General features: G+C 33.4%; 3 protein-coding genes across 4 annotated transcripts; 1 reads left to right on the top strand and 2 right to left on the bottom strand.

Annotated features, from left to right (window-relative positions):
- Nucleotides 1-6,900: 6,900 nt before the first annotated feature.
- LOC105762894 (uncharacterized) lies at nucleotides 6,901-9,931 on the top strand. Of its 2 annotated transcripts, XM_012580858.2 has the most exons (10): nucleotides 6,901-7,042; nucleotides 7,251-7,295; nucleotides 7,391-7,468; nucleotides 7,672-7,696; nucleotides 7,784-7,816; nucleotides 7,921-8,042; nucleotides 8,173-8,303; nucleotides 8,614-8,834; nucleotides 9,212-9,465; nucleotides 9,544-9,931. In XM_012580858.2, the coding sequence occupies exons 2-10, from the start codon at nucleotides 7,293-7,295 to the stop codon at nucleotides 9,637-9,639; spliced, it is 963 nt and encodes a 320-aa protein (XP_012436312.1). In that variant the 5' UTR covers nucleotides 6,901-7,042; nucleotides 7,251-7,292; the 3' UTR covers nucleotides 9,640-9,931. The 2 variants fall into 2 exon arrangements, with proteins under 2 accessions (XP_012436312.1, XP_052481106.1); XM_052625146.1 differs by lacking the exons at nucleotides 7,672-7,696; nucleotides 7,784-7,816 and having other exon boundaries at nucleotides 6,903-7,042.
- A 480-nt stretch (nucleotides 9,932-10,411) lies between these two features.
- Nucleotides 10,412-12,283, bottom strand: LOC105762896 (uncharacterized). The gene is made up of 2 exons (XM_012580859.2): nucleotides 11,235-12,283; nucleotides 10,412-11,120 (listed from the first exon to the last, which is right to left on the bottom strand). The coding sequence occupies exons 1-2, from the start codon at nucleotides 11,578-11,580 to the stop codon at nucleotides 10,873-10,875; spliced, it is 594 nt and encodes a 197-aa protein (XP_012436313.1). The 5' UTR covers nucleotides 11,581-12,283; the 3' UTR covers nucleotides 10,412-10,872.
- Nucleotides 12,284-12,425: 142 nt separating this feature from the next.
- Nucleotides 12,426-15,227, bottom strand: LOC105762897 (NADH dehydrogenase [ubiquinone] 1 beta subcomplex subunit 9). Its single transcript, XM_012580860.2, has 6 exons — nucleotides 15,010-15,227; nucleotides 14,889-14,930; nucleotides 14,532-14,613; nucleotides 13,857-13,912; nucleotides 13,097-13,169; nucleotides 12,426-12,637 (listed from the first exon to the last, which is right to left on the bottom strand). The coding sequence occupies exons 1-5, from the start codon at nucleotides 15,139-15,141 to the stop codon at nucleotides 13,128-13,130; spliced, it is 354 nt and encodes a 117-aa protein (XP_012436314.1). The 5' UTR covers nucleotides 15,142-15,227; the 3' UTR covers nucleotides 12,426-12,637; nucleotides 13,097-13,127.
- Nucleotides 15,228-17,877: the final 2,650 nt, after the last annotated feature.

Genomic DNA, 17,877 nt, shown 5'->3' with positions numbered 1-17,877 from the left:
CACAATATCAGTAAGAAACATTAAAGTAGTATTTACCTTAACCACATCATCCACGATACCTTTGGCACGAGCACGGAAATAGTTTTTCATCCTCCACAAGAAATTATCCACATCGCATACAGACCTTATCCCTACAAACTTTTCCAGCTTCGGGACATCCTCGTAATTCAATATTGCACTTAACACTCATTTCCCTACGCCTACTCGGCACAAGGCCAACTCTCCCTCAAGCTCCTCTATTCTTGTGCTCAAAGCCATCGTTATGGCCATTGTTTTCTCCTTCAAAGCTATCACCATGGCCTCGAAAGCATTGTTCCTCTCCGTCAGCTTTTTCCTTTGGGAATCTAGCAACTCTTGTACACTATCCCTATTAGAAGTGAGACACATAATCACAAAGTCCCTGGACTGTTCCCTCAAGTCATCTATACTTTCCCTAAGTTCATTGTCTGACTCTTTCGCATCCTTCATGGACTCCTCAAGTTTACCTACGCATTCCTCAATAGCCGACAGCATCTCCCTCAAAGACTTTCTATCCCACCTTTGTTCGGACTCTTCTTTCAACATCCCAACAGTGCCTTCAAACTAATAGCTCGGATACCACTTATCACGGGACTAGATTTTTTATCTCGTAATTGTGCAGCCTTAGGCGATCCGTTCATCCAAACTCGCCTAAATTAGCCTTTACTCAAGTGATGATTCCTTTAGAACTTCTCCAATGCACCAATTTGTATAACGGAAGTGATTTATGCCAAAAGAAGCAACAAAAGAACAATAGAAAGAACGCACACAAGGTGTTTGAGTAAATGCTCCCAATATTCTCTTATTCACAAAGAATAATGAAATAACGAATAGAGTGAGTACAAATGAGAGGGAGATTCTCTATTTATAGTTGAGCTCCCCCAAAACCGACAGTCAAGATACATTTACATCGACAGATGAGATTAACTATATCTCTTAATTTTAGGAATTTACAATATATGTCATATCAAATCTAATCTAATCTTTATAAGATAAAATTCTATCAATCTTCTAATATTAGTTGCCAAAATAGCCTAAGTTACCATATCTTTATTACCGGGCCAACGAGGCTTCAATCTGATAAGCTTCTCCAATATCTTACCGAATCGGGCCAGTTCTTGCGGGCTAAATGATCTCCACCTATACAATAGACCTACAACGGATGCATTTGGTACGATGGTCATAGGCTTTGAACTGCGGTCTGTGACACTAATAGTTAAGGGTCGAGATACCGCCGGTCAACAAATTAATGTAACTTATGAGGTACAACAATTATTAAAGTATTTAAAAGCTAATACCTAAATGTGTAATGAGTTGTTTCTAGGATTGTATAATGCTTATTTATAGGCTAAATTCGTAACTCAAATACTATTAAAATAACCTACACTAATCAGAGTTTATGTAGAAAACTAAAACAAAGTTTAATTGGGAGAAGGAAGCAGAAAACTTGGACTGAATGTCATGTTATCATGACATTGCTTCTCTACTCGTTAGAACATCAAGACAATCGCATCATCAAGACGAGCCTTTGTTTCGCGTCGAGACGAGACACACCGTTTGGGCCAAATACGAGGTATAACTCCACATACTTGAATAATTTTTGCAATGTTAGTGGATATACTTGTGGAATTAAATCACCACCCAGGTACAAGAATGGAAAAACGTAATTTCAGCTTCATAAGATTTTCATTCAGAAATAATGCTGAAATTAGATTAAAAAAGTAAATAAAAAGGGTAAACTACCAAAATAATCCTTTTGTTTGCCCCAGGTTACATTTTAGTCACTTATGTTTGAAATGTTATGTTTTAGTCACTTACGCTATCGTGTTGTAACATTTTAGTCACTGAGCTGTTAATTTCCATCAATGATGTAACGGTAAGTTGACGTGGCACGTTAAATCATCATTTTAAACAAAAAATTTAGGTTAAATTCTGCAATTGGTCCTTATATTTTTTTCATTTTGAGCAATTTAATTTTTTTTTCTTTTATGTTCTTTTAACTTTCCTTTCTTTTTTTTCCATTCTTTTCTGCTTCTCCCTCTGTTTTCCTCCCTTCTTCATTTCTTTTAACATAGTTTTTCTATGTTTTCCATTTGTTAAAACTATTCCACAAGCTGGCCTCACTCGAAAAAATTAAATTGTTCAAAAAATAAAAGTATGATTAGATATAATAGATTCTAGCTCATCGTTAATAGCATATCTCCAAAAACTAGCATCAATTGATTTTACAACTTCATCATATGTTTTTGGATCCTCGTCTATTAGGAAAGTATGAGTAACAGAATCACTTATTGAGTTTAAGTCAACAATTTCAGTTATAAAAGAAGTAAGGAAGTTATGACCAAAACTAGTTGTAGTTTTCTGTCTTTTAGTCCTCCTAGGTTCATCATCATATTGAGAATCCCTAGCATGTTTACTAGAAACGAAAGAAGCATGTTTACTAGTTTAATGTCTGCCTTATTAAGAATTCCAACACTAATCAAGTTTTTACATAAAGTAGGAACATACAAAACATTATTTAAAGTAAGTGTTCTGCCAGAAGTAAGCTTAAGTAAAATATTTCATTTACCAAGTACATCTAAATTACTTGAATTACCCATGTAGACTTGTTCACCTTCAGCTACATTCTCAAATTTGGTGAACATCTCTTTGTTGGCGCAGAAATGTTTAGAAGCACCCGTCTTTACTATCCTGTAACACCCCTCACTCGACCTGGTCGCCAGACTCGAGTAATAAGATGCTACGACAAAATCCAACAATCAACAAATACTTTTCTAAACAAAATCTCAATTAATTATCATTAAATCATGTATAATCAAACATATTAAAAATTTTGAATTCTACAAGGACCTAATTGAGAATTTCAAGCATGAAAAAGAATTGAAATGAAAAGTTTCAAAGTTTAAAGGTTAATTTCAAAAATCCCTAGTTGGTATCGATACCAAATCGATACCAAAAGTTCAATTATGTTTTCTTTGCAAAACAAGGGTATCGATATTTGTTTCTTTTCAAAAATAGGCATGTTTAGGCTCATTTTAAGAGGCTTGGCCAAGTGAGTCACTTAGTTTATTTTAGGGTTTTATTTTATTTTTTATTTTATTTCAATTTAGTCCTTTAAACAATTTTTGTTCTTGTTTAACTTGGATTCGATTTTGATCCAAGCTTTTAATGTAATAATATTTCTTTATTTCTTTTCGGATTCCAATTGTAACCAGAGTGATCTTCGCAACTGTTAAAGGAAATCTCGCTTCTGTGCACAAATTGATATCGAAACATATTTATTTTCTTATTCCCTTCTTTTATTGCATTCAGATCTATGAGTAGCTAATTTCCTCAGGAAGATTAACGAACAGATGTTTCACTACTTAATAGATGAATTAGGGTTTCAATCCGAGTTAGTTGGTTTAAATTATGTGCGATTAAACCCTAGAAAGTGACTCCCCTAGGAAGTAATTTAGGATAAATGAGATCGAGAGATAGTTTACTAAGAAAATCATAATTTATCCCAGTCAAAAAAGTGAGGTTGAGAGGTAAGCGTGTAGTGGTCGATTAGTTAATTAGTTAGTGTCGAGAGGTAATAACTAGTTGATTAATAGCTAACTTGATAAAACCCGAGTTCTGAAGTTAATTAGGAACACCGAAGTGAGTTAATCCCCTGTTTGTTTTATTGGAATTCATTTCTATTGTTAATTGGTTGTTTTTATTTTAGATAATTTTAGGTTAATTTGATTAATCCATTTTCATTTGATTATTTGTAATATAATTTTAAATTAATATTATTTAGTCCTATTAGTGTAGAAAATTAATTTCAGTTTAATTTAACCTCCATTGGGTACGATCCTCAGAATGCTTCACAAAGTATTTCGTTGTAACATTCTTTACTATATGACAATTTGACTCGTATACTTGCGGACACCACTATTTAAACATATATTTATTTGTTGCAGTATTTCCAGTCCAAACGTTCTAACGTCTGGCGGCAGTCAATTAACACAGTGCTTCCAAATTTGTACACCCGAATGAGGAAGATAAAACACAATTGGTATTGCTCTTCTTAAGTTTATGAGAAATAAAATCAAAAATAATTTTAAAAGTGGTCGAAAATTTTGGTTCGAAGAAAAAAACTCATTCTAGGATCAATTCCAAAGAAAGTTTGGAGGGGTCACAGATGATCCCGCTTAAAACTTAAATTCCTCAACAAAACTTCATCTAATGTAATTTTTAGTAAAATAACAAAGAAGGATGAGGGAGACGAGAAGAGTGATAGAGGTTCTGATTTTTTTTTTTGGAGTGTGAAATATGAGGAAAATAGTCTCCTATTTATAGGATTCTCAAAGGGGCAAAATGATCTAAAAAATTCAATGGCCATATTTCAACGGTCAACAATTTAGAAGCAAAAAATAAATAAATGGGATAATTTCACTATTTCTCTTTTTCCCATCTTTTCAAAAATCTTTATTTCTTTTGCATTAGCGGGGGAATGTTAGTAATGCAAAAATCTAACCGTTATAATATGGTAGTTGGAATCTGATCGTTACAATATGACCGTTGGAATCTAGTCGTTGCAATATGGCCGTTGAATTTTTTGGATCATTTTGCCCTTTTGATATTATATTCCTCATATTTCACACAATAAAAATCAAAGTTGTTATCACTCTTCTCGTTTCCCTCATCTTTTTTTGTTATTTTACTAAAAATTACATTAGAGGAAGTTTTGTTTAGGAGTTTGGGTTTAAAGCGAGACTGTCCATGACCCCTCCAAACTTTTATGGGAATTGATCCTAGTGTGGGTTTTTTTCTAGCCAAATTTTTTGACCACCTTTAAAATTATTTTTTATCTTATTGCTCATAAACTTAAGAAGAGCAATATCAATTGTGCTCTATCTTCCCCATTTGGATGTACGAATTTGGAAGCACTATGTTAACATTGGAGGTGACGTTCATTTCCGATTACAAAATCGCTTCTAAAGCAGTGGTTCTCCACGGCACAGTATTTATTTATTTATTAATTTTTCCCTTATTTTGTGTACTTGTCACTACTAACGTCTTTATTTTGCAGTAGTAATTATCCAACAAGGTTGTGTATTCGACTAGTTAAATTGATTTAAATTTTCAATTTTTATATAAATAATTTAATAAACCAACAAACTTATTAGAAACCAACTGGACCCATCATTTCTATATGACTAAATTGAAATAATCAATCTAAATATCTTCGATTAAGGCTAGGTTGACATTGTTATGCAGTTTAAAAATACTTTTGAAAAAATTTGTAGAAACGCTTTTGAAAAGTTGTGGTTGGTAAGCGTGTTTTTGAAAAGTGTGGTTTGTTAGTTTCAAATGTTTGACATTGCTATTAAAAATTACTATTGGAAGTTAAAATGTTTCTTTTATACAAAGTAAAAAAATAATAAAATACTATATATTTGTAATATAATAATAATTATTGTTAGTTCAATAATAACAAATACTAATTTTTTGGTGAATTACAATAATAGAGTAAAGTCTGAACAATCAACGCGACTAGCGCGATTCAAACCCAGACCACAATTGGGGTGGTAAACATCCTTGACCATCAAGCCATCACATGAGGTTCACAATTACTATTAAATCTATGCAACTTAAATGTTACTAAATTAATACATCATAACGTATCCAAGTTAAAACGAACTCATTAAACTACAAGCAATGATATTTCTTATAACTTCCATTTCAAGCCCATATGAAATGTTGTTGAATTCATTGTCATCATCACTTTGTTTGTTAAGCACATTTTCTACCTCAGTAATATTTTTATATGTCGTATCATTAGTTTCATATTCTAAAAAATTCACACTATTTAGACCTTCATGTTTTGGATAAAATTGTGTACCACTATTATAGCAACAACAATTAACCTTTGTTTTTCAAAATTGGAGATAGTGGCAAAATTGAAATTTCGATTTCTCTATTATGCTATCATTTGGGATTTAATTTTGGCATACTTCTAATCCTTTATTTTTACAATAACATTAGTTAGTCTAAGTAATTATCTTTCATTATTCCGATTAAAATGATGATGTTAATTTCTTTTAAAAGTATCTTTGTAATATAAATATATATATATAATTTTGCATGAAGTTGGCATGGGTAATTTCTTTTTAAAAATCGACCTTAACATTTTAATCGGAATAATCAAGGGTATCAACTGCTTTAACTAACTAATGATATTATGTAAATGAATCAAATTATATCAAATAAATTCTAAATTTAAATATGGTAGAGGAACCATAAGCTTAATTTAATCTAAAGCAATTGAAACCTAACACAACCATTTGTCATTTAATTTAATTTATTACACATTTGGATTTTTAAATATTATTTTGAATTATTTTAATTTAATTAATATAAGTAACTATATGTTTTACTAAAAGTGAAGCCGAGAAAAAACTTAGTACTAAATACAGGAATACACCACTGGTGAATTTCTAGAAGAAAAAAACTAATCTCATAGCTACTATTATTATTACTAAATTGCGAAAAAATACATAATAAATTTATTAAAATATATATAAAATGAAACGAATATTTAGTTGAAATGGTAAAATTAAATATTTAAAATATAGTTCAAGTTTTATTATAATTGAGTTTTTATTGATTTTATATATAAAATGTAAAATGAAAATAATAATAATAATATAACTTGATTTAATAAATTTAAAATAAATTAGTGTTGAATTAACTCGTAATACAATCTATATAAATAGTTATAGATTTATTATTGTTATTTTAGATTGGGCATCTTAACAGCAGTCTGATATGTAGTTTGGGTCAGTTCCAAAATTTTCAGAATTTGGCCCAAAATCGATGATAAACTATCAGTTCTTTTAAATGAACGCGTGGCAGAATCTGAAGGTAGCGTGCAATAAACGCAGATAAAGCGAATCTTAGATGATTCCATTCACCACCTTACATAATCTTTCCTCTCCATCACTCCATCGATTTGCGATCAACGCACCTGAAATTGAATTTTATTTTCTCTCAGGTAATTTTATTCTGTTTTAATTTAGTCTTAGATCTGTTCACTTGTGCCATTCAAAACTAAATTGCGGGATAAAAGTTTTGAATTTTAATTTAAAATATAACCTTTTTTTCCCTTCAAAAGTTGTTGCTGTTGTATATAATATATAGATTTATGTATTGTTGGATATGATTGTTAATCTTTAGACTCATCTGATCTTTTATTCTTGTAGGGAAGTAAGTTATCCGGTTTGACTGTTTATAAGCATTACAAAATGGTAAGTGTTTACATTTTTCGAATGTTAATGACTACTTTGTTTGGGTTGTGGCATTGGAAATTGTTTTGAATTCAATTTTGAAATTGATGTGGCAGTTTTTCGATAGATATGGTTACCATGGGACGTCATTTGAGCAGAGTTATCGATGTTACCCTGCATCTTTCATTGAAAAGGTCTGTAAAACTACGAACTTTTTGTTGTATTGTTGATTTGCTTCAATATTTATATTAATTAATCTGTCATCAGCTTTTGGAACTCCATCATACTTGATTAGTTCCATTTGAAGGTTTATGATATTAAATCCTGCAAATCTTTTAGCTTCTTTCCCATTTATTCATGATTTTGGTCCTATTTTTTTTTCCTTGTTTTCCCGCAGCCACAAATTGAAAGCGGTGATAAAAGTAAGTTTCCTGACCTTTAGCTTTTGTAATATGTTCCTTTTGGAGTATCACTTTCCTAATATATACATTCTTTCACTGTTCTTTCAGTTATCATGCCTCCATCTGCACTTGATCGCTTGGGTTCGTTGTTTGATATTGGCAGCACTTTTACTTTTGTAATTAGTCTTAGTTTCACATTAATCTGGCGGTATAATCCAAAAGTTAATTTGTGACAAATTATGCAGCATCTCTGCATATTGATTATCCAATGTTATTTGAACTTCGGAATGATGCTGCCGAGCGTGCCTCTCATTGTGGAGTGCTAGAGTTTATCGCAGAAGAAGGCATGATCTATATGCCATATTGGGTAGGCAGTACATTTGTTGGATTATTATGCTTCACACTAGAATTATGGCATTGCTTTAGGTCCACTAAAATGGAGGAAATCTTCTACTTATATGATTCTTGACCCGTTGTTTTCAATGGTTATGATGTAGATGATGGAGAATTTGCTCCTACAGGAGGGAGATATTGTGAGGGTGAAAAATGTAACTCTTCCAAAGGGTACCTATGTGAAATTGCAGCCCCACACAAAGGACTTTTTGGATATTTCAAACCCAAAAGCTATGTGAGTGGATAGGTTTGTGAATATATGTATGCTTGAGCCTTTGATGTTTGATGGCTAGCTTAGAAAGGAATTTTGAAATTTTTGTAGTAAGTTATCAATTCATATACTCATATACTCATATACCTTGAGAAGTTTGTGTAATTTAGATTCGTGTAAGCAAAATGAGTTTCTGTATTTGGTCTGGATTTGTGAGGAATGTAACTCCTTGAATCTGTTTTTTTTTCATGCTGTCATGGATGTAATCTACCTGTTGCTTTCCAAGTAGATTTAGACACCTCAACTCTAATCTCACTTTTGTTTCATCATGCAGCTTAGAGACGACACTGAGGAATTATTCCTGTTTAACTACTGGGGACAGTATTATGGTGGCATATAACAATAAAAAGTACTACATAGATATCATAGAGACGAAGCCTTCCAATGCAATAAGTATCATTGAGACTGACTGTGAGGTGGATTTTGCTCCTCCCCTCGATTACAAAGAGCCGGAAAGGCCTGCTGTTCCCACTTCAAGCAAGGCACATTCTCAAGGTGATGAGCTAATATCTTTGTAGATATCATATAATGGTTTATCTTGAGTTCTTTGCTTTTTAACTCATTGTTCAGATTTCTAGTGCTGTATCTCAACGTAAGTTTTGTTTCTTTTTCATTTTTTTAAAAGATTTCTTCTGGTATTCTAAGTTAAATATTCTACAACCACATGGCAAAAATATGCTTGGTAGGGATATTTTTCTCGTCTTGTTATACCCTAATTAATTCCGGTTCATGGGAATTTATGGATCTATGTTGACTGGTGAGATACAAAAGACATTCACATCTGTGTAGGATATTGCACTCAAGTTCATGATGCAACTTAGTAAATGTGTTTTTTTTATCTGTTCTGAGGAAAACCATTTTTTTTCCTTCAGTTGAAGAAGCTCCGGCAGAGACTGAACCAAAGTTCAGTGCCTTCACTGGTACAGGAAGACGGTTGGATGGGAAACCTCTGAAGCAACAGCATCCTCCAGTTTCTTGGTCTGGGACCAAAGACAAGGAACTTGCTGCTTCCAATAGGAATAATAGGCAGCCTTCTCCAGGGGCTAGTTCACAAAGTAGTGCACGCCAGGCTCAGGGCAAGCTGGTATTTGGATCAAATGTCAGCCGTTCTAAGGAAACAAAACAGGTAGACCGCATGTTTTGGTTGTCTGGTTTAATGAAAAGAATGAAGCTATAAGATATGGTTGTTTCTTTTAATTTGCAGGAACCCGGAAAACAGGCTAAACAGGAGCAGCCTGAAAAGAAGGAAGATCCCAAGTTCCAGCCATTCACCGGGAGAAAGTACTCGTTAAAGGGTTGATTAAATCAATCCTCAATTTCTTATGTGTTTTTTTTTTTTTTTTGTGGCTCTTGGAAAGTGACAGAATTATTATATATTCATCTTGGATGTTCTGTTAACAAAATACTCACCTGAGGGTTCTCATGTCAAAATGAAATTCCACTCTGTTGTGAAAGCTGGAGAGTTTTCCCTTCAAAGAAACGACCTGCTCTTTAAAATGTGTTAGATTTTTTGTTAATACTCTAGGGAAGTAGGATGATATTGGAATTTGATTCCACAACGATTACGTTGAATTTATCTCTTTATTATGGAACAGCCATGTCATTTCCCTGCAACCATTATTTATCTAACGTCACAAATTGACAACATCCTTTAAATGTAAAGTGAACTTGTTAGAACAAAACCTCTGGGACTGCTGAATGTCTCCATTTTCATGGCTTTTTCATTTACAAAAACCTCTAGTGAAATCATTTATTATTAGAATTGAATTGATCCATGGGCCAGGCCCAATCCTTTTCCATGACTAACGTTTCTGAAATGGTTTTAGCTAAAAACTTCTTTATGAGTCATTTTTTATGTACAAATTTCTATTCAAGTTTTAGGCCTATGGGTTGTTGTTTCTTGAAAATTACTGTGTTTTGGGAGTGAAGAAAGCTGTTGATTGGCGTTTGAAACTTGTCTCATAAGAGCAGAGCAATTTGCAACTAATACTCGACTCTTCACCATTATTATGCGAAGACTGAGCTAAAAACCAGGCTTTCTTTAGAATTTGGCAGTTCTGATTCTTCATTTCTTCTCGGACATAATCCTCTAAGACCCTGGACTTACATGCGAAATAATTGCACGTAACATACAATAAATAACATCTGCTAATTTAAGAGGATGGCTGGATGATTTCTTTGACTGAACTGCCTGGTGGTGATAGTTTCAAACTGGTACATTATCTATTGTTTTAGGATGAATATGCTTATTATCATTACTGGAAATCTGATATGGATTTCGTCTATGTGATTTCCATGGTATAAAACATTCTAACTACACCCAGATTCTCGGAAAGGACATGATTTCTGAAGATTGCTTGTTTGTTTCACAGGACAAACAGTCATATGCTTCCTTGTCTTCCACCTGCATGTTCTAATGTGTAAAAGAGGGAAAATTGGGAAACCATGCTTGCTGGAAAACTAAAGAATTTTCATGGGAAAAGCATTAAAATTCACAACCGTGATGAAATGTTTCATTGTTTCTGTCATTTTTCTATTGAGAACAGGTAAAAAATTCTAATACAAGCTCCTGAACAATAGCGAGTCCGATAATGAAATAAATTAAGCCAAATAAAATGGTGGTGACTCCGATGGAAACCGTAAGGAGGTATTGTTTGCTCTCTCCTGATTCGGTTGTAAGCCTAAATCCGGTGTACATTGCCCACAATATCACGAACATGGTGATTACAGTTACCAGGCCTTGCCTTATTGCTTTTGACATCGTCCTTGTCTCCTGTTGTCCTGTTCCACGGAACACACATCCACCAACCATATGCAGTTTAAAGCAATTTTCCTTCCCCCACAAATTTCCCAGATTTATTTATTCTCAAAAAATAAAACAGAAAGTGAGCCTACCTTGATGGACGCCAGATAGCTCCGGCAACTGTTCTGATATATTCAAAAGCATGTCAGCCAGAATGGAAAGGCCAACGATCAGGAAGAGAAAGCCGAAGATTATGGTGGAGATGCCAACATGGAAAGCCCGAGCACCAATGGCGCGGTATCGCCCAGGTTCCATGGTCAATTGGAAACCGCAGCAGATGGTTAATAAGAGCAACACCATGGTAACAACAGAGACTGTAATACGCAACAATGCAGGCGTAGGGTTGGAATACCTGCGTTTCATCTTCTTCATCCTTCTCCTAAATTTATCATCATCCATCTCAGCTGGTCTTCCCAAGAGGAAACAAAGAGTAGACATATATGAAAGGTAGATGAAATATTAGAATGACATAATAAGGTTGCAATGGGAGGTTTGGGTCTAGGAATCACCGATGGGGTTCCATTTGCATTTGCAGAAATGGTGGATAGATCATAGAATTTGCATGGAGATGAACATGAATGACAGAGATGTCAATTGAGATGAAACATCAATCACCAATGCAATTGAAATTTCCAATTTGGAATCACGTTTTCATAAACGTCACTTCTCCATATAGAGGGAATGACTGAAGATTCAATCCAATGGCGTATGGATGAGAGTATACATGTGGTGTGTTTTTAAGGAATCGAAGCTAATAAACCACATTTTCTTTTTCTTTTTTGTACCATCAAATTGTTGACCTCTCTTCCCAATTAGGCAATGAATCGATTTTGTTTGTCAAATTCACTAAATATATCCTTGGTATTCAATTTTTTTTTTTTAAAATATCTGGATTTATTAAATTAACTCTTCTGAAATTAAACAAGTGGATATAAATAAACCGAATTCAAATAAGTCCATCAATAGTGACTTTGAATATAAATTCACATTTGACTCCAATAAAGTAAACTACTATTGCCAGTACCGCTTCAACTCTTTCTTTTCTTTTCTTTCTTTTTTTTAAATACCCATTAGTTATGCCGGATATGGCACTTCAAAGCCTACTGATACAAAATAAAAGCACATACCAACAGGTCCACTAGGTTCCCACAACTTTCTTCATACTAATTATATCCAGTATGCCCGAAAGCTCATAGGTTGCAGCCCTTTGATTCCAACGTCTTCAATGGCACAATGCACAAGTACCCAACGTAGGCATAGAGACAAAAGATGCAAACATAAGATTTTGACAAAAAAGGATTCATGATCATAGTATTACTATGCAAATGTCAACAACCATTTGGTACTTTCAATCTGAGCAATGATCTCATATCATAAACCAGACACAACAATTAAGTCAAAAGGAGCATCAACATTAATGTTATTAAAGCTTCATCACTTTTCACTGGGATGAATAAGAGTTGCTGCCATTTGATCCCCCAAGGAGTCTCTAGACCTGAATCAACCAAAAATTGGAAAGTTTTAGCATCACAAAAATAACAAAATGTTCAGAGCATCTAGTACCTACGTGATTTGACATGGCATTTTCTTAACAGAGCATGCTTTGGTAGAAGATTGGATCCTATAGTGCAAATATCATTCAAATTTGAAAAGATACTAACATGTCAAGTATCATTTATTTCGAGACAAGAACACACTAATCACTCCCTAAATAAACTAAATGATTTCAGGAGAGTGTATCTCGAAAAACCTTGAAATTATTTTCACAATAACACCCTGCTAATACATTTTTGCATGTATGTATTTTCAATATAAATCCAAGAGATTATCGCAACTAAACTTCTAAAGAAAAGCGCAACCAACCAGTAGCAAGTTATAAGACACAAACCAAAACTTTGACAAGGGAATTATACAAAGAACAAAGAAAACCTAAATAACAAAGTAAATGGCTAACCTTTATTTGTTGGGGTAGAAAAGATCATGTTTTAATCATTTTCTTCTTTACCATAATCATATAAAATCTCAATCTGCATCAAGAATGAAATATCAGAACTGGATAAAAATTTAAAAAGCAATTAAATTAATCAGGAATTTTACTAATAGTAGCTTGAAAGCTCCTAAAAGGATCTAGGTCAGGTAGCTAAGCAACAGGGTAGAAACCCCATTACAGGACAAGATGAACACTCCTGTTCCCTTCACCCTATCTTTCTCCAGCAATTAGATCATATTTTGACACTTACCGAGATAAATAATATATTCAAAGGAAGAATGATTCTAAAATAGTAGGAAGAAAGAAGCTATCTGCTATAGAGAAACAAAACAAGACAAGTGAAAAGGATTCTCTAATTACTTTTCTTCTAATCTGCAGCACGATGGGTTGATAATCACTATGAACATTGGATAGCCGTAGAGAAGGCCAATGGACAGAACAGAACAGTGTGGTATGTGAGAGGTGTAATCTCAATTTCTCCAGCTAAAATACTGGATATTTTAGATACCATGAACAAAGAAGAAACAAAAACAAGTGGATGTCTACTTTAAAAGCAAGAAAAGGGTAGCTTCCATTCATAAAGGTAGACACATGAATACTTCAAAAAAACAAAAATTAGAATGCATAGAATACAACAAGAATTGCAGACAAGTGAGGAAACATGCGAAAACAAAGAAATAGCATATTTGTTGGCAAATGGCAAGAAAGGAACTAAAAGGATTACCCCAGATGGTGGGACAGGGTTTCGAGTGAACTTGGAACCACCAGGAGCCCAAGGAACTGCAAATGGAATTAAGATGTTAAGCTTCAAACAGCATAACAGGTTTAAAACTGGAAAGTTAGCAACTTATAAGGAAATCGCAGTCAATCAGTCAAGTGTCACAACAAGAGCAAGACTTAACAGTAAGAACCAAAGTATTTTTTACCAAATACAGGAATGTAAGTAGATGGCACCAAGCAAGGAGAGGTGAAGTACCATAGTACTAGTTTGGTAGCATTTCTCTTCACCTACATACCTTGTTTCTCACAGTCAATGAAAATTCACTGGTAGTAACCAAACTATTATTTATCTTAGATGGAATCAAAATCCTAACAAAGAGTAAATGAGTTACCGTCAAGAATTCATCCCATTTTCAATTTTTTGAGCCATGTTCCTCTCAGTTGTTGCACAAGAACTTCAAAAGAACACACACGTATATATACACAAATTCCTTCCACGCGAGAACTATTGAGATGACATAGACATTCGATTTCCAATACACTAACTCTCCCTTTGGTAATATGCATGTCTCTTAGACCAAGTGTATGCATCAGAAAAAGAAAAGTTTCATATCCCATTACTTCAAACCAAAGTTCTCTTATAAAACCAACAACATCGAACATACTATAGTAATCTTACCAATATAAGGATCAGGATGCCGCCACTTATTATAGGTTGCTTCACCTGCAGCTATCATTTTGTCGATTGTGTCAAGATCTTCCTGCAAAAACCCAAATTATACAAAGCAACATCATCAAAGATACGAAGTGAAAAGCCAAAACAACCACAAAGTTAAACCATTAAAAATATAATCACCATTTACATGAGTCCTTAATAAGTTCAATGCAGAAATTCAATGAGATCATTTTGTCATAATAGAAACAGAAAAACAGAACACCAAGTAGGTAAATCTTCATACAATTTATCACTGAATATGATTAATTAAAAATAAAGAGGATGATATAATGCGAAAATGGGAAAGGAAGGAAGACGAACCACATGCTTGTTGGCTTCGAATTTTTCGCGAAGATCAGAGGCCTACAAAAACGAAACTTAAAAGTCAAAGAATCGATCAATTAAGAAAGAAAAAAAATGAGGGAAAAGATCTGAGAGATACATCTTGATAGAAGAGGTGGCGATGGACGGCCCAATTGAGGGTATCTTTGAGGGCACGGCGGTAGAGAATCCTAACCCTCTCTTTCTGAGCTGCTCTTCGAGCAAAATACGCCGCCGTCGTGGCTCCGCTCATTTCGGCTGCTTTTGCTTTTTCCCAGATTCTGGACTCTTCTTTCTCTGGCTCTTCCTACTCTGCTCCTGGTAGGGGAAGTGTTGATGTAAAACTGTACACACGGACTCATTTTGAAACGGCACCGTTTAACGTTTAAAGTAAAAGGGGTTTAGCTGGTAATTTGTGTTAATTTTTTAGACTCTTTCTTAATTTATTATTTAAGTTTTTTTTTCTATTTAGTACCTGAATTTGATTTTTTTACTAATTTGATACTTATTTTTTTTAATTCGTTAGATATTTAAATTTGACACTTTTTCTTAATTTGGTATCTGAACTTATCAATTGTCATCTAAATTATCCAAAAGAGTAATCAGTATTACTTTTTTATAAGGGATAGAAATAACTAATGCATGACTGATATGTGACACATAAAATGAAATTTAATGACAATAATAATTACATTTGTTTGGAGTTTTCACTTTTTTTCTAAACTAATGCTCGAATTTTACTTTTTATTAGAGTTAAGATTATTTTAAATGATTCAAGAGGGATTGCATGCTTAAATCATTGTATGGTTTTCAGAAAGCTTTCAATTCCACAAAAATATCATCAGCATTAAAGGAAGTCCGTGTTAAAAAAATTGTGCTTTGAGTTATACATGAAGAATGGTTGAAGAAGAAAACAAGAGTTTGAAAAATCCAAAATAAAAGAGACTTTTGTGTTAAAATAAAAGAAATAAAAAATAATAAGTTAAACTAAAAGTAATTGAACTTTTAGAATGCCAAAAGATATTTCATGTCATCCTCGATATCAATCATACATTAATTATTTTGTTACCTTATAAGAAAATAACACCGATAGTATATTAGAGTAATTTGTATAATGTTTGACAAGTTTAGGTAACAATTTGGACCAAAAAATATAGCTATCAAATTTTAAAAAAATATCAAATTCAAGTATCAAATATTATATTTATCCAAAAGATAAATACATATAAATTGATTTTTCTTCTTGCACATTAAAATTGTAAATTATTATAATCAGGTATTAAGAATTTAACGTGGGTCAGGTGAATACATCTCGAAAATCAGGTTAGAAGAAATTGGGTTAGTGAAACCAAGAGTGGTCACGCCTTGTTTCGAATTAAGGTTGTGAAAATTATGTTAAATAATTTATTTTGATTTAGTGGTTAAGATATATGAGTAATGTGTGTGAGGTTTTGAGTTTGAATCTTTTCCCTTAAACTTTTGTTATTTTTGTCAAATCTCAATCTTTGAACATCTGGTTTATAAATTATTTTCGCTTAACTAATGTTAAGATTGAGTCTGTTGGTTTAGTGGTAAAGCTTTAACTTATCTTTTGGTTTTGTGTTTGAATCCCTGCATATGCAAAGTAAATTATTTTTTGTTTTAAACTCTGGGAAAAAATCTAATGGGTTTAGTTAATAAGAGTTAGTGGGGTAGTTTTAAAAAAAAAAGTGATGAGGGATTTTCCTAATTTTTCTCCCTCAACCGACTATCTCTCACTCTCCACTCGTCCATTTTCTTTTCTTCAATTTTTTTTGTTATTCCTTTGCAGCTTTTAATCTTTTCTTTCTGATCATTTATACGTGTTTTTCATCGTTATTCTGTTGTTTTTCGTGCTTAGTTTTTGGATTTTGTTCTTTGGTGAGTGATTTGGGCTTCTAAAATTGTGGTAAGTAACGTATAAGTATGGTGTTCTTTGCTATTGTTGTTATTAGTAAAAAAAAAGGATGTTCTTTTGGTAAGGTTTTATTCAAGGAATTCTTGTTGGTTCGATTGCGCTTTGATGATTTCTTTTGGAGGTTTCTGTTAGGGGAGGGTCGCGAGCTACATAAATCTCTTCCGACGAATTGAGTACCTTAGTAATTGCTTTCTAGGTAAGGGTTGATTTTTCTAGCATTTTTAGCTGAATGAATGTTTTGAGTTCGTTGAAATTGTATTAATCATTTCTTTTGGTGTTTTAATAGGAGTTGGCAGTGTTACTTTTGAGTCGGCACCGGAACACAATCAAGTATGTGTTTCTAAATCGAAACCCCTGCAAGTAAATCTGGAAAATTTGGAAAAAAAAACCCAAGAAATTCAAAATTGTTTCTCGTCACATGGCCGTGTGGCTGGCCATGTCGGACACACGAGCGTGTGAAATCACATAGGCAGGATAGGTAACCCTGTGGGCCACATGGGCTAGTCATTTGGGTCGTGTAAATCCACTTAGGCATGTGGCCTATTTTTCTAGAATTTTTATTTAGGGCTGATTTAATCTACAATTCGTAATTAAACCATTCGTGTGGCTGGCCATGTCGGACACACGAGCGTGTGAAATCACACAGGCAGGATAGGTAACCCTGTGGGCCACATGGGCTAGTCATTTGGATTGTGTAAATCCACTTAGGCATGTGGCCTATTTTTCTAGAATTTTTATTTAGGGCTGATTTAATCTACAATTCGTAATTAAACCATTCGTGGGGTCCATTTTGCTTAAAAAACACCCAAAATAAGGTATATATGTTGTTACATTCAGTATGTGAGTTACATGTATAATATAAGTGTCAATAATTTTTGAAAGCATGACTATTTTTGTAAAGCATGCGTGACATTCGTATTCTATTATCTGTTCTGATATGATATCTGATTCAACTATGTGATATGTAAGTATGTTATTATGATTTTGCACGTGCGTTGGGGTGGGTTTTAATGATAGAGGAAGTGTTTCAGGCAGTATTATTGCAATTTTGGC

The sequence above is a fragment of the Gossypium raimondii genome, chromosome 12 (assembly GCF_025698545.1).
Source record: "Gossypium raimondii isolate GPD5lz chromosome 12, ASM2569854v1, whole genome shotgun sequence".
Lineage (NCBI taxonomy): Eukaryota > Viridiplantae > Streptophyta > Magnoliopsida > Malvales > Malvaceae > Gossypium > Gossypium raimondii.
Note: the sequence above shows the minus strand (reverse complement) of the source record. Positions and strands in the feature narration are given on the sequence as shown.